This window comes from Sceloporus undulatus, chromosome 4, assembly GCF_019175285.1.
Source record: "Sceloporus undulatus isolate JIND9_A2432 ecotype Alabama chromosome 4, SceUnd_v1.1, whole genome shotgun sequence".
Taxonomy (NCBI): domain Eukaryota; kingdom Metazoa; phylum Chordata; class Lepidosauria; order Squamata; family Phrynosomatidae; genus Sceloporus; species Sceloporus undulatus.
The window spans coordinates 35,592,308-35,615,533 of record NC_056525.1 but is presented as its reverse complement, the minus strand read 5'-3'; the positions used below and the strand labels follow the sequence as shown (position 1 = coordinate 35,615,533).

Sequence of the window (23,226 nt, the reverse complement as noted above, 5' to 3'; positions counted from 1 at the left end):
ACTTACTGCATGGATGGGCAAGGACTCTGACTTCGTCCACAGCTATGTACCCAGGATGGCCCTTCAATGAAACTGCTTCAAATATCACCTGAAATACAGTTTGGAAAACAACCTGCTTAAATGCCCTATCTGAAACACATGAACAATTATCTCAAAGAATTAAATCTAAAAAGGTAAATAAAATAAAATAATAAATTAAAAATAACATCTGGTAACATCTCCTGTTTGGTTTGTAATATCATGCCTGATGAAGAAGCCAGGGGGGTTTCAAAAGCTTGCAACAATCATACTGTGCATTCTGATTGGTCAATAAAGGTATCATTGTTTGGTGGATATTTTTAATTAATCTTTATTTAAAAAATTATATTTACAAAATATATATGTCATAAACAGAATTTCTTCTTCTTTTTCCATTGTTTTAACAATAAAATAAAGCATACCTGAGCTTCCAATTAATCTGCTTTGTTTTTGAGTAAAGAATTTCCTAAGATGAAATATACAGTTCCCTCTTACTGTTTTTTTTTTTTTAACTCCAGTTTTTCTATGCTTATAGTATTTTGAACTGTTTCAGGGCTTGGTAAATGTTAATAGTATATTTATCACCATTGATTTTTACAATAGATTCTTAATTAGACCCAATCTCAGTTTGTTATTTCTGAAGACTTTTTTCCCTATCATATTTGTCCATCTGTCTAGATCTATATTATCAAGGTTTTTTATCAGCCAGTCTTCTATTGTGGGTAGAATCATAGGATAATAGAATTGTAGAGTTGGAAGAGACCACAAGGGCCATTCAGTCCAATCCCCTGCCATGCAGGAAACCTCAATCAAAGCATCCCTGACAGATGGCCATCCAGCCTCTATGAAGTCATTCTTCAAAGGACATGGTTTCCAGACCCTTCACCATGTTAGTTGCCCTCCTTTGGACATGCTCCAGGTTCTCAATGTCCTTTCTTAATTGTGGCACCCAGAACTGGACACAATATTCCAGGTGGGGCCTGACCAAAGTAGAATAGAGTAGCATTATTATTTCTCTTGATCTAGACACTGTACTTTTATTGATGCAGCCTAAAATTGAATTGGCCTTTTTAGCTGCCGCATGACACTGTTGACTCATGTTCAACTTGTGGTCTACTTGGACTCCCAGATCCCTTTCACATGTAGTTTCATTCAACCATGTGTCCCCCATCCTATATCTGTGCATTTCATTTTTCTGCCCTAAGTGCAGTACTTTACATTTCTCGTTATTGAATTTCATTTTGTTAGCTTTGGCCCAGCTTTCTAGTCTATTCAGGTCATTTTGAATTTTGATTCTGTCATCTGGAGTATTAGCTATTCCTCCTAATTTGGTTTCATCTGCAATTCTGATGAGTATGCCCCCAATTCTGTCATCCAAATCATTGATAAAGATGTTGAATAGCACTGGGCCCAGGACAGAGCCCTGTGGGACCCCACTGGTCACTTCTCTCCAGGATTAAAAGGAGCCATTGTTGAGCACCCTTTGGGTTCGGCCAGTCAACCAGTTACAAATCCATGTAACAGTTACCTTGTCTAGTCCACATTTTTCAAGCTTGTTTGCAAGAATGTCATAGGAAACCTTGTCGAAGGCCTTACTAAAATCAAGATATACTATATCCACAGCATTCCCTTCATCTACCAAGCTGGTAATTTTATCAAAGAAAGAGATCAGATTTGTCTGGCATGACTTCTTTCTCTGAAACCCATGTTGACTTTTTGTGATTATGGAATTGCTTTCTAGATGTTCACAGACTCTCTGTTTACTGACCTGCTCCAGAATCTTTCCTGGTACTGATGTCAGACTAACTGGATGATAATTGTTGAGATCCTCTTTTTTCCCTTTTTGAAGATGGGGACAATGTTTGCCCTCCTCCAATCTGCTGGGACTTCTCCTGTTCTCCTGGAGTTTTCAAAGATTATTGCCAATGGCTCCGATATTACATTTGCCAGTTCTTTTAATACACTTGGATGTTGTTCATCTGGTCCTGGAGACTTTGGTGCTTTACAGATGGGCCCGATGGGCCACCGTTGTGATTTGATAGGGTTGCCTTGGGTCGTCCTTTACAGATGCCGCGCAACCCTAGCACGTACCTGCCGCACCATAATAGTGGCGCCCTGTATACATGGGCACCGCCATTATGATGTCACAACTGCAATGCAGCCAAATGGTGCAGTGTGGGTGTGATGTGCCTTCAGTATCTCCCTTTTGAGAAACTCCCATCTATCCTGAACTCCCTTCTCTTTTAGTATTTCTGACCAGGGCATCACCCTGCTCATTATGATACACATGGAACTTAGAATTAAAAAGGCAAGATTGTTCTGGTGACAATTATTGCTAAGACAACTACTCAGCAAGGATTTGAGGATAGGGAAAACTTCCTTTATTTTTCCCCCTTAATTACACCTCTTGACATTTTCTTTGGTAATATTCCCCTACATGCACAGTCCCAGAGCACTCCCTACTAGCCATAACTAATTTTGATGTTTTCTGTTTTCATTTTAAAATTTGCATGCCTGATGAGCAAGGACCTTGCATCAAATTGCTAGGCAAACCAAAAGCAAGGCAAAAAGCAAAAGTATTATCTGCAATTCATCCAAGTTTGGCACACTACCCACAGCTTAGGAAGAGTGTTTTAAAAATGCCATAAAATTGTTTTTAAGGTTCCATAGAACCAAGGATGTGTACCACTTGAGCAACATTACCAGTCAGGTTAAGCTGTGGTGAGAACTAGTCTAGAGCTAGAACTGTCCCAATGACCATGAGGAGGCATTGTAAAATTCACTATGGCCGGTATTACCATGTTTGGTCATACAAGCTCAAGTAGGGGTGCCATTTGTCATGAAAAACCTGGAAAATGCCAAAATCAAGGGAATAAAAAATGTCCCAGCTGGCAGGGCAAGTTGAAACAGTAAGTGCTGGATTTCTCCTTCACTGCAGGTCAATGCCTAGGGGGTGAAACAGAAGGGCAAAATAGAGCAGTTTCACGCTGTTTTGAAGGTGAGGCATTGAGACTGCACATGCTATGAAAGTGGCTGGAAACTGGTCCAAAACCATGTTCCGGGGCTAAAAGGCAGAGCAAAAATTAGCCAGGATAGTCTGATTCAAAGCGGAAAATTCGCATCTGTGTGTCTGCATATAAGCACCTCAGTGTAAGTGTGGGACTGTGACAAAGCAAAGAAATCAAAATACAACTCCAATGGATGTAATTACAATGTATACAAACCGAACAGTCCAACAGGGGCATGGGATGAAGGGAAGTGAGGGAGGCATGCATGGTGGGCCTCCATGATTGTGCCTTGTCAATGTATCACTTGCACACCAATGCCCTGTACAGGTGGAGCATTGCATGTGCAACTGTGTGGCTGATCAAAGGGGCAGCCAGCCAATGGGAAGGCATTTGGGCAGACAAAGGAGGTACTTGGAGGTCGCAGGTGGTGTTTTTGTGTGATGGGGCACGTGTATGGTGAAGAGGCAACAAAAAAATTACCCAGTGGTGCAGCTTGACGACATGTTGTGCAGTTGGCCCATGCTTAATTGATTCACCTTGTGGCCATGTGAGCAATGCTTTTGGAAAAAGTAATAAAATAAATAAATAATAAAAAATTTATTTTTATACCACCCTTCTATGCAATCAGGGCGGTGTACAACATTATAAAAACATCCACAAAATTACAATTACAAATTACATTAAAATTAAAATTACAACTACAATTAAAAACTACATTCAAAACTGTCTAGCCAGCTTGCCACTGCTGACATAGGGGGGAAGAACTAATTGGGGCCTGTCAGGGAATGCCGATTTAAACAAAAAAGTTTTTAGCCCCTTCTTAAACTGAGTCAGGGAGGTGGCCGAGCGGAGCTCACTGGGCAAAGAATTCCAGAGGGTCGGGGCCAAGATGGTGAAAGCTCTCCTAGATGTGGAGGCCAACCTAGCCCCTGGAACCATCAATAACTGCTGCCCAGATGTTCTGAGAGTGCGGGGCGGATTGTATGGGGAGAGGCGGTCCTCAAGATATCCTGGGCCCAAGCCATTTAGGGCTTTATAGGTAATAACCAGCACCTTGTATTGCGCCCGGAAGCGAATAGGCAGCCAGTGTAGATCCTTGAGCACTGGTGTTATGTGGCTGGCTCTGGATGTACCAGTAACCAGCCTGGCTGCCATATTCTGCACTAGTTGTAGCTTCTGGGTATGGTACAAGGGCTGCCCCATGTAGAGCGCATTGCAGAAGTCCAAACAAGAGGTTACCAGAGCATGTACTACCATTTCAAGGTGCCCCCGGTCCAGGAAGGGACGCAGCTGGCGAATCAGCCGAAGCTGATAACAGGTGCTCCTGACCATCGCATCCACCTGAGCTGTAAGGTGCAGGGATGAGTCAAGGAGCACCCCCAGGCTGCGTACCGAGTCCTTCACGGGAAGTGTGATCCTGTTCAGGACAGGTGGAACCACCGCCATCCCTGGGCCGGGGGAGCCTATCACGAGCACCTCCGTTTTCTCTTGATTCAGACTGAGTCGGTTTTCCCTCATCCAGCCCATTACCGACTCCAGACAGGCCACGAGAGGAGAGACGCCATCCCCAGTCACTGCATCAGTCGAAGACATAGAGAAAACTATTTGGGTGTCATCAGCATACTGATAACCCCGCGCCCCATGTCTCCGGATGATCTCTCCCAGCGGTTTCATGTAAATGTTGAAAAGCATGGGAGACAGAATGGCTCCTTGAGGGACCCCAGATGTAAGGGCCCTCTTATCGGAGCACACGTCTCCCAGCTGCACCATCTGGAACCTCCCAGAAAGGTAGGATCGGAACCACTGGAGTGCAGTGCCCCCGATTCCCAACTCTCCCAGGCGCTCCAGAAGGATACCATGGTCTATGGTATCGAAAGCCGCTGAGATGTCCAAGAGCATCAACAGGGACACGCTTCCCCTGTCAATGCCCAGACGGAGATCATCGACCAAGGCGACCATGGCCGTCTCAACCCCGTAGCCCGCCCGAAAGCCAGTTTGAAATGGGTCCAGATAATCCGTTTCATCCAAGATCGATTGAAGCTGGATTGCAACCGCCCTCTCGATCACCTTCCCCAAAAATGGCAATAGCGAAACTGGCCGATAATTCTTATGCATCAGGGGGTCGAGGGAGGGCTTTTTGAGCAGCGGTTTTACAGTGGCCAATTTTAAGCTGGATGGAAATTGCCCGTCCCTCAAAGATGTATTTATGATCCAGTGTAACAATAAAGTTACCACCGGTCCCCCCTGAGCCGCTAGCCATGAGGGACAGGGATCGAGAGAGCAGGTTGTCTTCTGAACGCTTCCAAGGATCTTGTCCACATCATCGGTACTAACTGACTCAAACTGATCCAGTTTAATGGAGTCCACGGAGGCTCTGGACGCCTCTACTCTAGGTTCTGCCCTAATGCCGGCGTTAAGACCCTCGCTTATCCGAGAGGTTTTATCGATGAAGAAGTTGTTAAATTGGTCACAGCAGGCCTTAGAAGGTTCAAGGATCTGGTTCGGGGCAGGAGGGAGCTGAGTTAGCTCCCTGACTACCCTGAACAACTCTGCTGGATGCGACTCCGCGGTCGCGATACGAGCACCATAGAACGAATTCTTAGCTGCTCGTATCGCCTCTCCGTAGTCCTCCAAAAGGCAGTCTAGGAGAGTCTTGTCGGCTAAGCGTAGGTGTTTCCGCCAGCGATGCTCTAGCCGTCGCAGAACCTGCTTCCTCGCCCAGAGATCTTCCGTGTACCAAGTAGAATTGGGCTGCTTTTTCCTGCCCGTCTGTTCTGGCCCTAGGTTAAAATGTGGCAGTGGCAATGAAGCAGGAAACCATGCAAGAAGACTGACACTGGCGAGAGCCTCATCCCACCCTGTAGGTATCAGTAGCTACTGTGTAGACATAGCATTGCCACCTTATTCTTCCATTCTCTCCCCCACTTTCCCCAAGAGGCCCAGAAGGTGGGGAAGGGAAGGAGGCAAACAGAGATGACCTTATGTTGTGTGATGATTATGTTGTCAGCTTTAGCCTAGGGGTAGGCAGCATGGTGGAACTTCACTTCAAAACAGCCTCAAGAGCCCCTTTACTCTCTGGGGCTGCTATAACACCTCCCTCTGTACACACCAGGGGGGGGGGGGGGGGGGGGAGAAAAAGAGCTCGTAGCTTGGTAATGGCACTGAGGTTGAAACATAATGGTAGAAAAAGTGAGATGATTAATTTGCTGAATTTGTATAATCAGAATGCAAATTAATAATATGCATGATTATAATAATTTGCATAATATGCAACACAGATGTTAAAATATGAGGATCAAGAGCTTCTTAATTCCCTTGCTCCCAAGGTTGTGTGTATGTGTGTGTATGCACCTTCAAGTCAGCTGTCAATGTATGGCAACTCCATTACAGGAGCCCTGGTGGCGCAGTGGTTAAATGCCTGTACTGCAGCCATTTACTCAAGACCACAAGGTTGCGAGTTCAAGACCAGCAAAAGGGCCCAAGCTCGACTCAGGCTTGCATCCTTCGGAGGTCGCTAAAATGAGTACCCAGACTGTTGGGGGCAAATTAGCTTACTTGCTAATTAGCTTACTTGCTGTTCACCGCTATGATCTTTGGAATAGCGGTATATAAATAAAACAAATTATTATTATTATTATTATTAATTCCATAGGGTTTTCTTAGGGAAGGAATACTCAAGGGTGTCAGTTCCTTCCTCTGAAATATTGCTTACAGCACTTGGTATTCATTGATGGTTTCCCATCTGAGAACTAACCAGAGCTGACCCTGTTTATCCAAGATCAGATGAGATCTGGTTGTAGGGCCCCCTTTATAATTCCTACACACAGGTTGTGATATTGACAACAGCCATGTCCTAGTTCTCACAGTAATTCTAATCCCAGCATTTCAGCCTGTGCAAAGTCTAAAATCCACATTTTAATAAGGATGGAGTATGGACATGAAACATGTTGTTACCATAATCAGATCTTGTTGGTATGTTTATTGACCTAAATGTTCCTGACAGCAAAGCTCAAATGGGGTTCAAAGAACTGCATCTGAACTGAAATGCTTAATCATGGGGAAATGTGAGAATATATTTAGGCCAGCTGCTAAAAAAAAGCACCTTTGGGATTTTGGAAGCCAAGCCTTGTATGGCAGGAACTCACACTCCTCAAATAAGTGGGTAAGGATATAACTAAGGCATTACAAAAATAAAAATAAAAATGGTACTGCTGCTGCCAATAGTGGTGAAAAAGAGATTTGTTTGTTCACATTTTCAGATAGAGAATATCAATTTAACATGTCCTAAACTGGCAGAGGAGAAAACCTATTCTTGCCTTGGAAATCAATGTATTTTTTATTCCTGTGATACATCTCTATGAATTCAAAAATTTGTTTGTTGTTGCCATGTGCCTTCAAGTCACTTCCAACTTGTGGTGACCTAAGGCGAACCTATCATGGGGTTTGCTAGGCTGAGAGTGTGTGCCCTCCTTATGATCACTCAGCGGCTTCCCATAGCCAAGCAGGGATTCAAATCCTGGTCTCTGGCATTGGAATCCAATGCTCAAACCACTACTGCACACTGATTCAAAATTTGTGAAAGCATGCTTGAGACAACAGGTAAAAAGATAAAAATATAAAATGCACACATTAGTTAAAATTCTTTTAAAACAATGTACTTTTAGGGTGAAAATCATGGACAAAATATCCACAAATTTCCATGTGAAACGAGGGCTAAATGTTTCACAACCTAACATGGAACTGGAATGGGTAACAATGCTAATATGGATTCTGGGGGGGTGAAAACTGGGGATTCCCAGAAAAACTTTGATTACTTCTTTCTCTTCCATAATAGTCAGTGAAACTCAGAGTACAGTGACAGATCACACAGTGAATTTCATCTCTGTTCTACATCATTTGTTACAACTGTAGAGATAGAAAAACTCACAGTGTGAAGTTACATTACCACATTGTGAGTTTCACTAGATATTGCAGAGGACATGGGGGAACAAAGGCTTTATTTTCAGCAGCAGCTTTCATGGCTTCCATAAAATCCATTTCTTCTTTACAGACATCATCTAGGAAGCCTCCCAGTAGGTGCATTTAACGGTTGTTAAAACAGGGGTTAAGACAATGACCCTCACAATGCCCCATACTATTACTCCTACTATTACTACTACTAATAATAATATTTGCCAGACTTCAAAGGCATTAATGTTACAGGAAAGAGAATCATTGTCTGCCAGTTACCCTTACAAAGGCTTAAAACCTATAAAATTCAGAGTCAACACACTTGTAGTTATTTTGTGTGGGAATTTTACATCATTTAATTAAAGAAGACCTTTCTGTTTTAAAAAGAAAATGTGCCACCTTTCTCATTTATAACCTTACAATGTTCTGTCAAAATATAATTATGTGTAACAGATTAATAATCAGATGTGAAATGAATGTATCTTTCATTTCTAACGCATATGCATAAGCCTAATTAAAAATAAAAAGCATTTGATGTAACACATTTTTTCCAGCTTGGGGAAGTTTCTAAATATATTGCTATGAACAGTGAGTTGTTGCCAGTGATTAATATAATATGAAGTATTAGTCACCCTTTGGGATTTTCAGATGCTCCAAGCAATGTGGCTTGCTTGTCACTCTGACATCTCATTTGGGACAAAACTAAAACTTGTGGAAAAGCTGAACACCCTGAAGCAGGAGTTGGGGAACCTTCCTGCTACTCTGGACAAGGGGGGGGGGGGCTGACATGTTGGTCCAGGAAACAATTATCTACCTGGGACTCTCTGAGATTGTGAAAAATGCACATAAAGGTGATTTTTTTAATGCTAAACAATGCAAGTGGGCCCTCGTTGAAATAAGTTAGCTTTGACCTATGATGACTCTATGAATATGAGATTTCCAAAAGACTCAGCTACTAACAGCCCTTCTCAGGTCTTCCAAACTCAGGATCATAAGTTCTTCAATTGAGTCTATTCATATGGAATGTTGTTCTCTCCCACAAGCTATTTTAAAGGTAGATTGCCACTCCTGGTAGCTTTCTACCAGGAAGGGGGTTAAATCCAGCAGATGCTGACTGCTGTCCTGTGCTGAGCACATGAGTGGCAGATGGGATGGAGGGAGGGCTGTTCACCAACTGCTGGGCCTTGGCACAATGGAGCCATGCCTGCCTGGTTTTTTTCCCTCTCCTTCTAAAGGCCACAGCAGTGGTAGCTCAGATGGAGGGAGGGTTCGTCTATAGCCATAAAATGTTGGAAACACAGCCCATTATTTTCTACAACTATGCAACTTGTTCTGAAGGGTACATTTGGCCACCCTTGTGCCTAGCGTCTACATGCTTCTACAGCACTAAAGAGTAGTACTTGTGTGTTATTTTCTTAAATTTGTACTGATGCAATTTGCTTATTACCCAAACTAGGATATATCTAATAAAATTGAGTGCTTCTTTCATCACCTGAATTTGTATGTGATCTAGATTACAAGTTTATTGCTAACATATTTAATTTGATTTTAACAAAATTTTACCATTTTTTACAATTTCAACTGTATATCATTTTAACAAAACAAAACAAAAGAAACTCTTCTAGAACATGACCACATAGCCTGAAAAACCCACAAAAAAACCTAAACATGCACTACTGTTACAAATTGAAAATTAAAGCATTTTTTTATCTAGAAGGAAGTTCTCTGCAATACCTAATAAAAATAACCCACCTTGAATCCCATTGTGGGAGAAAGGCGGGATATAAATAAACAATTGTTTTCAAAGCTAATTCTGAATGCTCTGGAACTACATGGTTATATTTTGGTCTAAGAAAAAGGAACTATTATTAGTCTAAGGAAAGGGAAAATTCAAACTCACCTGATAAAAGTGTGGCCAGAATGTGCTGATTGCAAGTTCTGCTTTCACCCAACCTTCTGTAACAATCCCAGAGACATTCCAGATAGGGTTGCCTTGAGGACCACCATTAACTTTCACATAAACATTCAATGATCCTGGGCTGGAACGGTCTCGGCTGGACAGGTAATAATGGAAGTCAATGCAATGGGTGTCATTTTCCTTCAGTGTTGGTAAAAGCAAGTGAGCTTTTTGCCCAGATGCTCTCCCAGAACTATTCACCATCATGAAGGACCCTAGAGAGAGAAATGAAATTTAAAAAAAAAAAGGAGAAAGAGAGTGAAGGAAATAAGGTCAATATGTTATTTCATCTTCTGTACAAGAATACTATGATGAGGATCAATGATTCTAAACAATCTGCCCAGCAGTCAAAAAAACAAAGCCAGTATTCATTTAAAGAACCTAGAACTATTATTTTATGCCAGCATTTATAAAACAAACAAACAAACAAACAAAAAACGAAGGCATCAAAATTACAGTACTGACAAATAAATTCGTACCTGCTGCTTCCAAGGCATTTTGAAGAGGGTTATTTATTACTATTTTTACATTTTCCATGTATGTTTCTTTTCTCATTTTGCTAAACTAATATCAAGTGACCATCAGACCCTCCCAACAGCATAAAGAAGCATTATTAAGCTGGCCAGTTCTATATAATGTCTAAATCTATTGATTATAATATCGCATTGGAGAAACAACAAGTTCCACTAGATTCTCCATTGAATTTCAGTTCTGGCAATTGAACTAGTCATTGCCGATGGTGAGGACCAAAGGTTCACTATGGCCTGTTACAGACAGCCAAAATAAAGCTGCTTCGAGTCACAGTGGAGATATGGTGTTTCAATGATGCATGCGTCCTAAGAGTCCAGAAGCCACACCAAAGCCATGCTCCAGTCCTTAGGGCTGGAGCATGGCTTTGGTGTGAGTTGTGGACTCTTAGGACGCATGCATCATTGAAACACCATATCTCCACTGTGACTCGAAGCAGCTTTATTTTGGCTGTCTGTAACAGGCCTATGTATTAGCATAAACAATAACCCTGCAAGTCTTGAACTCATTTGTTGATGACTGGAACATGGGCTGAAGCCACTTGAAGGCAATTAACAATAACAACAGCACTAACTTAAAACAAGGAAGTTAGCACAAGACCAAATGGCACTCAATTCGAGACATTTATTTAATGTCACTCTGATGTTTGTTCACCTTATTTTTATAGCATTTGTATCCCACTGTGCCATCATTAATAATAATAATAATAATAATAATAATAATAATAATAATAATAATAATAATAAAGTTTTTATTTATATCCCGCTCCTTCCCAGGATCAGGGTGGCTTACAACATATATTTAAAACAGAAAAGATACAATAAAAACATAAAGCAACTAAATACAATAAAAGAACAAGCTAAAAACCCCATTAGCCCAACCTCTTGGCCACGAAAGAGGAAGGAGGCCCACAGGATTTTATTCGGGGAATGCTTGTTGGAACAGAAAGGTTTTTAAGTCCTTTCTGAATTGGGCCAGGGAGGTTGATGAGCGGAGCTCAGTGGGCAGTGTGTTCCAAAGGGCCGGGGCGGCGATGGAGAATGTCCTCTTCATGGTGGAGGAAAGCCTGGCCCCAGGCACCTTCAGTAATTGCTGCCCAGATGTTCTGAGGGTGCGGGACGGAATATACGGGGAGAGGCGGTCCTTCAGGAATCATGGGCCCAAGCCATTTAGGGCTTTATAGGTAACCACCAACGCCTTATATTGAGCCCGGAAGCGGATGGGCAGCCAATGGAGATCTTTCAGCACAGGTGTTATGTGGCTGGCCCTGGAAACGCCAGTGACCAGCCTGGCTGCCATGTTCTGCACCATTTGAAGCTTCCGGGTTTGGTATAAGGGTTGCCCCATGTAGAGTACGTTGCAGAAATCCAATCTCGAGGTTACCAGAGCATGTACAACAGTTTCTAGGTCCCTCTGGGCCAGGTATGGACGCAGCTGGCGAATAAGCCGAAGCTGATGACAGGTGCTCTTGACCGTCGCATTCACCTGAGCAGTCAGGTGAAGCGACGAGTCAAGAAGCACTCCCAGGCTGCGTACGGAGTCCTTCACAGGGAGCGTGACCCCATTCAGGACAGGTGGAACCACCGCCATTCTTGGACAGTTCGTCTCTGTCATTAAAAAAAAAGACTTAGCATGCATGGTTCTGAGCATAACCATTACGTACCAGTTCTGGAGTGGGTACTGATATTCTAAAATTTCCTCATAAGTTAAATAAAAAGAAAGAAAATGAGGACAATGCTGGCATACAGGACAGTGTTGTTAACTTTACAAGTCAAGATTTATTTATATACTGTGTTTTACATATTCAATAGATAACAAGGCACACTCAAGAGTGACACTCCTAATAGTTGTCACCCATCCTTAAACCATGCCCTGAAATACACATAGCATGCTACTGGCCATGGTGAGAGTTCTATGTTTTGACAATGAAACTTCTTGCTAATGCTAACCTAGGAAACATCATGTAGTCCACCAAAAGCATGCCTTTACCCCAGAGACATTACTCTGAAGTATATTTCATACATTGACATCATTTTTTCAGCCATATGTGAGGGTATATAAAACTAGTAAAACTGTCATAGCAAAGCAGAAACATATATAAATGACAAAGTACTGTCACTGGCCAACCCCCCCCCCCAAAAAAAAAACCCCTGTTATTTTAAGAATTTCCAATCCAAGTCCATCAAATCCACACCTATAATTTGCCTTTGTGATAACATTTATGGTAGGCAACACAATTTTTGCAGTGGCAAAACCTCAACTGAGACAGTGTTTAGTTCCAGGCTGTTTTGCACATTATCCCTATGTTTCCATTTTATTTCATGGAGAGCCCATTTTGTCCCTGAAATGAGACTACAACCTCAATCTTTTTTATTTCATGGAGAGCCCATTTTGTCCCTGAAATGAGACTACAAGAAGCAGCTCCCATCCCCTTGAGTGCATGCCTGAGTAATCAAAGAACCCACTGGAACCCAGTTTCTCATTCATTGGGGATGTAATTCTTCAGTAATTCTGTTTGCAAAGGGAGCAACAAGTAATTTTAGCTATTTTCTTTCCACTGGAAGTAAGTCACAACACAGTTTCTTAAAGACTATTCACAGTTCAAGATCTCTTCTACGCAAAATCTGCAACTTTTTGTGTGTACTCACCAACATTTTATCATCATCAAAAACACAATTTCCTGTGCAAAAATAATAATTCTGCAGAAGAATATCACTTGTTTCCTGTGTAAAAAGCTGCATGTGAATTTTATGCAGAATGGGTCCTCAACTGCAAATATTCTTATCAATTCGGGATTGTCATCATCAGGATTAAATGGCATCCAAGATTCAAATGACAAGGTTGTTGTTGTTTTTAACCATGTTCTAAATATTCTTTCCATCCCTATCATTTACATATTCTGTATCATCAAATGTTGTTTCTGATCATGGAGAAAATGTTCAATGTTGGTGCAGCTATAGTGACCAAAAATTTCTCTAATATTTTTAACTGAGAATTATTAGTTTTATTGTATTTAAAGAATTTACTTTGTTGAAGTACACATATATGCCTTCCGGAAAATCAGAAAAAGTAATAAAAATGAGGAAGGTGGAGGGAAGTAGAAGAAGAAGGAATATCAATTTCAGCAGTCAGGCATAGTAATTTTTAATCAAATGCAGCCCTCTTGACATTTTCAGTTCCAGTGCTGCTGCCAAATCATGCTACAAATATATTTCTCTGCTGGCCCTTTTGCATTTCACAGAATTCAGAAAGACATGCTTATAACCCATTGAAGTTTGTTTTCTTTTGTGTGCCACATTGCAGCAGTGTGATAGCCAGCCAGATGAGCCAGATGCACATTCTGATCAATTCTGCTCAGTGACCTGCCATATGTACTATATCTAGAGGAACAGGAACTGGCAGAAGTAGCAGCATTCACCTAAGTAAGCTTCAACTGTACATTCTCAGGCCATGTAGTATGTGTGTGTGAGAGAGAGGGGGGGGAGGGAGGGAGACAGCTTGAGAGAGGGGGAAGTGGCTCGTCCTCAGCCATCTCCTTCCTCCTTCCTCCTTCCTCCTTCCACTGCTAAGTTTGTTTTATTATTTTTTGCACATCAGGCATCCTAAGCATTTTTAATGTGAGGAGTGGTGCAGAATTTTTTTCTAAAGTAAAAAGGAAGTAAATAAATTGTGAGCATAGAATGCAATAGTTCAGAGAAAATAAAGTGTATTCTTTAAAAAAATGTTCATAGTACTTAGGGCCATATGATAAATCTGATGTTCATACAAATGCACATCTGACTGTAAATGTGGTGCATGCTGCATAGATAGCAACAGAATGCTCACTTAGATGAGCATATGTGCAGTTGAACATAATGCACCTGCATTCAGCTGCACATTTGAATGTGCAGCAGAGTGCAGATTGGCAGATGTTCTTTTGGTGAACTGTATAGCTTTCAGTGGAATGTACACTTGAACACACTGCTGAAAGCATCAAAGTGCAGATGCACAGTGTTCAGTAGATGCATATTAAATTTATTCCAACACTAGCTATTAAGATTCACAGACCCATACACTTCTTTTTGTTTCCATTGTCAACAGCTGTTCTAGTCAACCTCTGGCTTTTAATAAATGAATTAATTATACATAATTTAATATGAATCCTGCCAAACCACAGAAACGGATGAAGGGGATAGTTCAAAAACCATTTTATGTGTGAAAACATATATAGTTCAATAAATAGCTTCCCATGATCTTGAAAATCTAAAACAGATTACAACAACACAAGAGGGCTATAATGGAAAGAAACCCATTCTCTCCAACATTTCACAGATGAAAACCTGGGCATGTATGGCAACCTCAGAATGTAGTCAGGATAGTAAATGTCAGAATGAAGTCCATCTAAATAAACAGTACCAAGCTAGGAGATTCTGTAGTTGTTGTTGGGTTTATTTTTCCTGAGTCTATAAGACAAGGTTCTGCCCCCTACTCTCATTTCTTCCTTTTGAGTTAATAGTGTGCAAACTAATTTTGCACTTTGAGCTCATTTTAGAAGCAATTAAAGTAAGGTGAAGAAAAAGTGTGAAAGTAGAAGAAAGAAAGAGACACTGGGGCATTTTAAAAGCAGCTGAAAAAGTAGAACAACAGATAATTAACTGGGACACTGCCAAAACAGGACAGTTGGGGGATATATAAATCATGCAAATTTGCAACACTTTTTTTCCAGGAAAAATAAATCTGATAACTACACAGAACAATTTGCATTTCCAAACACAACTGCTATGTTTGGGAGCTCTCACCCTTGTGTCAAAACTCACTTGACGACACTATGTATCATATCGTCTATACAAATAGAACCACACTATTTTTGATAACTCTGTGTTACAGCAATACCAAATAGAGGCCCTAAACAGACAGGCCAAATAAAGTGGCTTCTAACCACTTCAGGGGCTAGAATCATAGAATCATAGAATCATAGAGTTGGAAGAGACCACTAGGGCCATCCAGTCCAACCCCCTGCCATGCAGGAAATCCAAATCAAAGCATCCCTGACAGATGGCCGTCCAGCCTCTGTTTAAAGACCTCCAAGGAAGGAGACTCTATCACCCTCCGAGGGAGTGCATTCCATTGTCGAACAGCCCTAACTGTCAGGAAGTTCCTCCTAATGTTCAGGTGGAATCTCTTTTCCTGCAGCTTGCATCCATTGTTCCGGGTCCTGTTCTCTGGAGCAGCAGAAAACAAGCTTGCTCCCTCTTCAATATGACATCCCTTCAAATATTTAAACAGGGCGATCATATCACCTCTTAACCTTCTTTTCTCCAGGCTAAACATCCCCAGCTCCCTAAGTCGTTCCTCATAGGGCATGGTTTCCAGACCTTTCACCATTTTTGTCGCCCTCCTTTGGACACGCTCCAGTTTCTCAATGTCCTTTCTGAACTGGGCATGGCGTTTACATGGCATATGCCCCCAAAGTGGCCAGAAGACACACAGAGGCCACAATGAGGCAACAAGAGCTGTCCCAAAAGGGAGCAGATTATATTGGCTTCTGCAGGCAGCCCATTCAGGACTGCAGTGGAGGCCCACTTTGGAGTGGTCCATGCGCTTCCTGTGGCCCTGGTATGATTGGTGTGAATCGTGGGGTGAATACACTGAATAACATGCAAGATTCATGGCATTAGGTCATTCATTCCTTTCTTGGTCAGGCCAAGAAATTTTTGCACCCCTTCACGGAGTGTAAGTAGACACACTAACAGTCAAAAATATTTGAGAATGAGTATACAAGTTTTTAACCTGTATATTCAGATTCCAAAGTATTTCTGCCTTAATATTATGTGCAAAATAATATGGGTTTTTGTATGCACACTGGAGTGTATCTGCACATACTAAAACCCCTTTTTCATGCAAAACAACAACAACCCCATTTCCACAAAAGTTCATGAATATTTTTTAAAATAGTTTTTTGTGTGGGTGCAAATTGCAGGGTTATGCACAACATACACAAAATTTGTACAAAATGTTTCTTGACAGAGATTTTGTACAAAAATATGTTTTTTCCACAAAAATACATTTTCTGTAGAAGAAAACACAAGTTAATGAAACTGACATTTTATGTGTGCTAAAGTACTTTATTTATTTAAAATATTTCTGCATCACCTCCCACCCCACAAAGGCTCCCAAGATATTCTTTATTTAAAATACTCTTTTAAAAAGTGTAAAACTATCCTAAAATACAAATTTGAAATAATTAAACAGAAATTAAATGCTAAGTGGAACGGCACTATTTTAGGAGAGCACTCTAAATTCAAAACCAAGGAAGCCAGCCTAACTTTCTTTGGCAAGGAGTTCCATAATCAGGGTCCACCTACAGAGAAAGAACCTGTTATGTGTGCGTAGCAACTTCAGCTTGTGTTGGGACATACAACAGGGCCTCCTTCGAGGCTCTCTAATTATGTGGTCTCTAAAATGCCCATCTGCCTTCAGTCTGGCTGCTGCATTTTGCATTAGCTGCAAGTTCCAAACCCCAGAATCTGACAGAAGCTTTACATGACCAAAACCATATCACCACAAACTTTTCCACTGTTCTTAAATCAAAATGTAATTTTGAAGAGACACAGGGCTTCTCTGAAAGGTTAAGAGTATTCCAATAAATCTCCTGAAGTGCTAATACACAAATCATATGAGATACCTGGAGTTTCTAAGAAAACTATTAGCTTTGAAAAGAAGTTGCACATGCAACTTGAATTTTTGTTTAAATAAGGATAAAGGGGTTGTTTTTGCTGGTGCTGCTGAAACCTTTCATGGAGGGCAGGCCATTGAAAGGTTTGTTTCTTTGTTTTAGTGTTTTTAATGCATTATGTTACTCATTATTTGTCTCACATAGTGAGAATACTTGTAAAACTGAATGAGCAAGGTAACATGCCACTATTTTTAGTAATATTTCCAAGTGTTGAACACAAGTTTCAAATGTGTATGGAGCCTGTTCTTGTTAACACTAGCACTGGCAGCAGATTTAGTTGTCAATGAAAAAGATTTAAAAAAAAAAAAAAGAAGAAGAAGAAGAAGAAGAAGAAGAAGAAGAAGAAGAAGAAGGCCCAATTTATGAATACAATACGTTTTGTCCACCTCTGCCACCTCCACATACCTAAAATATGGCAAATTAGTTTCAGCTCTGAAGGCACCAACTCCTCTCTGATTGTGTAAGCTAAGCAGGATCAACCTTAGTTAGTACTTGGATGGGAGACCAGCAAAGAAAACCAAATGCTGTAGGCTAGATTTCAGAGAAAGGTATTGGCAAAACAACCTCTGAGTATTTCTGATTTATAAAACCCCAATGAAATTAATAAGGTCACAATTAATTGTACATAAGACTGGAAGGTGTTCACACAAACATACACATTTCAGTCTAAGTATTTACAAACAATTCTGGGAATAAAATTCAGATCCTCAAACTTGTTCTTTTTGTTTGCAGGCAAATACACTTTTATTCAGGAAACCCTTTGTCACAAAATTGGTCTGCTGTTGACGAGAGATTTAATCCAGGCTGGATTAAATGTAGCCCTCTGGATTTTTTGGACTGCAATTCCCAGCCACCCTAGCCAACAGAGCCAATGGCAAGGAATGCTGAAGTTCTAGTTGAACATCATCTGGAGGGTGGCATGATTCCCAGCCCTGATTTAAATGGTTTGGTGCTGGCTATCTTGATTTCCATCTTGATTTCAAAATATGTTTTGAATTTATAGCTTTTTACATTATATTGTAAAGTAAAATAAGAGTCAGCATGGAGTAGTGGGTTAAGCAATGGACATGGTTCAAATCCTTGTTTGGCCATGGAAACCAATGGGTTGATCTTGGGCAAGTTGTACTCTCTCATTCTCAGAGGAAGGCAACACTCGCTATAAGTAAATTTTTCTAAGAAAATCCCATGAGAGTCCTTGAGGTCACCATAAATCAGAAACTACCTTGGCACACAATGAATCATACTTTAGGCAAGATTTTGTTTTTAATCTGTATGGTATTATTGTTAGTCTCCAAGAGTTATTTTTCTTCATGGAAAGACATAGGAGATTATCAGATAGGGACAGGATCACTCTCCTGTCCTTATCCCATCCTTATCGGGATCATGTAAAAGCATTTCATAGATATTGCACTTATCCCGTCATTATCCTGTCACTGAAGTAGAATTATATTAACACAAACTCCTGTTAATACAAAATGACAGGACATAGAATCATAGAATCATAGAATAATAGAGTTGGATGAGACCACAAGGGCCATCCAGTCCAACCCCTTGCCATGCAGGAAATCCAAATCAAAGCATCCCTGACAGATGGCCATCCAGCCTCTGTTTAAAGACCTCTAAGGAAGGAGACCCCACTACACTCCAAGGGAGTGTGTTTCACGGTCGGACAGCCCTTACTGTCAGGAAGTTCTTCCTAACGTTGAGATGGAATCTCTTTTCCTGCAGTTTGCATCCATTGTTCCGGGTCCTAATCCCTGGAGCAGCAGAAAACAAGCTTGCTCCCTCCTCAATTTGCCATCCCTTCAAATATTTAAACAGGGCTATCATATTACCTCTTAAACTTCTCTTCTCCAGGCTAAACATCCCCAGCTCCCTAACGCGTTCCTCATAGGGCATGGTTTCCAGACCTTTCACCATTTTAGTCACCCTCCTTTGGACACGTTCCAGTTTCTCCACATCCTTTTTAAATTGTGGTGCCCAGAACTGGACACAATATTCCAGGTGGGGCCTGACAAAAGCAGAATACAGTAGCACTATTATTTCCCTTGATCTAGACACTATACATTTATCAATGCAGCCTAAAATTGCATTAGCCTTTATAGCTGCCACATTGCACTGTTGACTCATGTTCAACTTGTGGTCTACATGGACTCCCAGATCCCTTTCCCATGTAGTCTCATTCAGCCAGGTGTCCCCCATCCTATATCTGTGCATTTCATTTTTCCGCCCTAAGTGCAGTGCCTTACATTTATCCGTGTTGAATTTAATTTTGTAGCTTTGGCCCAGCTTTCTAGTCTATTCAGGTCATTTTGAATTTTGGTCCTGTCCTCTGGGGTATTAGCTACTCCTCCTAACTTGGTGTCATCTGCAAATTTGATATGTATGCCCCCAATTCTGTCATCCTGGTCATTGATAAAGATGTTGAATAGCACTGGGCCCAGGACAGAGCTCTGTGGAACCCCACTGGTCACTTCTCTCCAGGGTGAAAAAGAGCCATTGTTGAGCACCCTTTGGGTTCAGCCGGTCAACCAATTACAAATCCATGTAACAGTTGTCTTGTCTAGCCCACATTTTACAAGCTTGTTTTCAAGAAGGTCATCAGGAACTTTGTCAAAGGCCTTATTGAAATCATGATATACTTTATCCACAGCATTCCCTTCATCTAACAATGATGAGACACTGACAGGATATGAAAATCTTTTCACAATTGTGCCATGAGGATGGGAAAAGTACAGGATAAGGATGTCCATCTGATAATCTCCATTGTATAAATTAAATAAATAAACAAATCATTAACTAGCCTGTGCTTCCTGATTATACACACAGGTTTGAGTCAAAAACAAAACAAAGCTGCATTTGATACTTTCAGATTTTATTAGCCAGGGGTTCATGTACAGTGGCCACTCAATTCAGGGACAGCCTGCAGCATTATGCCCTGGACTGGCTCCACACTGACCATGATAATGACCACGTGCACTGGACTGAATCCAATGTAGCACCAAGTTATGCACAGTTGTGCACATGAGCCAACTGGGCCAATACCACATTGGCCCTGCTGGCCATTCTCTTTGGTGCTCTCACTGCAGTCTCACCAGCCAAGCAGTTCCCCGTGAAAGCCTGCCTGGCTCTGCAAAGCAGTGGCCTGTTGCTTCTTTGCAAGCAGGAGCTCCATGTAAAGCCTTCATAGCATGCCACTACTTCTGCTGAGGACAGAATGGGGCTCCTAGATTCATTGTTGATCACATGTCTTGCTGCCCGTGTCTTCCTCAACAGACATAGCAACACACCTGGCAGCCTTTGTACGGAGCTCCTACACACAAGGAAGCGGGAGTAGTGGATCTGAAAAGAGGCCATTCCCTTTTTCGGGCTGCTCAGCACGAGGAAAGTGGATGGTGCAGTTTTTGATATGCAGGAAATGGATCAGGCCTAATTGGACCTTATCCAGCTGTCCACAAGCAAAAAGAGCACAAGGTGTCTCCAGGATTTCTCGGAAACATTGGGCTTTTCCCTGAGTTTGCTCTATTTGAAGAAAGGTTGTATTAAGAATCAGAAACTGTGGCATCTCCCCATAAGTAGCCATATGTTGTGAGGACCTCCATTACCAGTTTCAGTGTTTTCCCCTGGTTTAGACAAGCTCAAGGACTCTTAAGAAACAAATGATGGGGACATCCAGACTTATTAAAAAGTCCCAGATTTTATTCCTGTTATTTCCAATTTTATTTTGGAGACCCATACACATGCTGTTTCTCCCAGTTTTTGTTGTTTTTTTAGGTTTTTTTGGTCAGCTTCTACTTCCCACACCTGGATGAAAGGCAGAGCCAATGGAGGGAGGATGTGTCTTTGATACCCTCCATGAACTGAAACCAGGGATTTTAAATATAAGCATGGCCCAACAGGCCAAGCTTGAGCACATTATGAGGGGGTGGAGCTCAGGTGTATTAAGCTGAGCAGCCCCCCATCCTGCCTCTTTTCTTTGAAGGTAGGGACATTGTGGGGCACTTTGTAGAGCTTCAGTGGATAGGTTTTGCCCCATTTATTCCTTCTCCTCCTCTTGGTGGTGGTGGAATCCATCCTTGCCCCCAACCTTTGTACAGCTGTTGTTGGCCCTGTCTCCTTGGTTGCTCCAGTCTTGTCCCTTGTTTGTTCCTTGGGGCTGGTGTTCAGGCTGGGACTTCTTCCCAGCCTTTGCCTTTGTCTGGCAGCTTGTGGTCACACTGGGTTTTCTCAGGTCCCGCTGGCTTCCAGGGCTATTGGTTGTGTGACCGATCTTTTTCCCAGCTGTGACTGATTTTTCTGGCGTTAGCAGCCCATAGTAGGTGTGTGGTAGTGCTGGGCTTTCATTGGTACTCTGATGTTTTCACTCAGTTTCTGGCAGGTATACTGGGCCTTGCATGGCCTTGGCCATTCCTCCTGGCCTCAGTAGCTCTCTTGGTGGCACATTGTTGTGTCGAGCAATTCCTTAGACCCCTTGTCTAAGGGGCTCTAGGTAGGCATGCCAGTCCTTCTCTCTGCCACTTTCTCAGTGTGCTCTTTCTCGGCCATGCGCTTGTGTACCAGGCTTTTCTTGAGCCCCCACCTGTTCTCCTTGGCTGCTGGCAGGCACTTTAGGCCTTCAAGTTAATCAGTTTCTCCCCAAAGCATTGAAGTTTAAGTACCGAAGTTCAAGAGTTTAGCGTTAAATATGTTATAGGTCCTTTATTCATCCAATTTATGCATCTGGTTTCTTTATTTCTTGGTTGGGTATCAATGTTCAGATCACTTTATTTTATCTCATACTGGAAAGAATAAGAACTAAAACAAACTTTTTCAAGTGAACCTAGTGATTTAGTTGGTTGAGTAGATTTTCTACACTGAATGTATGCTTCTACTGTTTCCCTGACATCTGAGCCAGACAAACAGTAACTTGGTCTTCACCAAACTGACAAAGGTTATCACTCTTAAATTCTTTATGGTGAAGTACCCAGGACTAGGAAAGTCATCTTAAGTGTTAAGTGATATAGAACTGCTGATTCCAGTGATCAAAAGGAGGTTATTTTAAAACATTTACAATGGGAGGTGAATCCCAAGGAGGAAAATGGTGAACCATAGGAGAGTTTAGTAGCACTGTTCCTCTCATAAACATTTTGGAGAGAGAAAGAGTACACACCACTGTCTCTTCCACTGACAGGCCTGTCAATGGTGTCACCATCTTGGCCAAAGATAGTCTAGCAGAAATGATTGTATCTGAGTGACATTCAGATCAAGTACACCTATATGTTTGTTTCTATACAAGAATAAAATGTGGACCATGTCATGTTAAAGGTCTTTATTATATATGCCATTTAAGCATTGTTGTTGTTGTTGTTATCTCTTATGAGTGACGTCTTGCCTTCAAAAGTGTAATTCCACACAGGATGTGGAGATAAAGCATTCAAACCTTTGTCTGCTCCCACATGTATTCACTCAGCACAGAATGGAGCTAGTGACTATGTCTTATACTGAAGCCACAAAACAGAAGATTTACCAAAGTGCAAGGTTCATAACAATTTATTTCTTCTACTACTATTAAGAGTAATTTCATTTTATCTGAATGAGAACCAGAAATATAGACTAACAGGCAAACATCCACTTCATATTTCCAGGAGTACTAATTTTCTGTAACATGACAATTAAATTCTGTTCTATCATTATTCTCCATGAACTGCATATTCATTCATCCACAATGTCATTTGTTCATTTTAATCTAAAAATCTGTAAACATGTCAAGATTAAAACAATATAATCATAAAGCAGAGGAAAGGAGAGATTTTACATTTTCTAGAAGGCCAAGGGCTTTGTACTCAATAATGTAGACAAAGAGTCACATCATATTTCAAGCTGACTGGATATTAGGTCAGCTGAATATAATGTGTTTTGATCAACAGGTTAGTGTAATTAATGTCATGCTGTTTCTGCCAGTGTTTTGAATTTTTTTAAAAAAAATGTCCAGATCAGTCCAGATTAAGAGAGAGATTATTTTTTTTTTAAAAAAAAACTCTTAAAATGATAGAGCATAAAACAGTATTCAC

General features: G+C 41.3%; 1 protein-coding gene across 1 annotated transcript in view; it reads right to left on the bottom strand.

Moving 5' to 3' along the window:
* PTPRT (protein tyrosine phosphatase receptor type T) overlaps positions 1-23,226 on the bottom strand; it is a 771,767-nt gene that overhangs the window by 468,998 nt on the left and 279,543 nt on the right. The window contains exons 3-4 of the mRNA XM_042464568.1: positions 9,877-10,148; positions 7-88 (exon numbers count right to left, since the gene is read on the bottom strand). Of these exons, the coding sequence (XP_042320502.1) occupies positions 7-88; positions 9,877-10,148 (354 nt within the window). The remainder of the gene's footprint in view (positions 1-6; positions 89-9,876; positions 10,149-23,226) is intronic.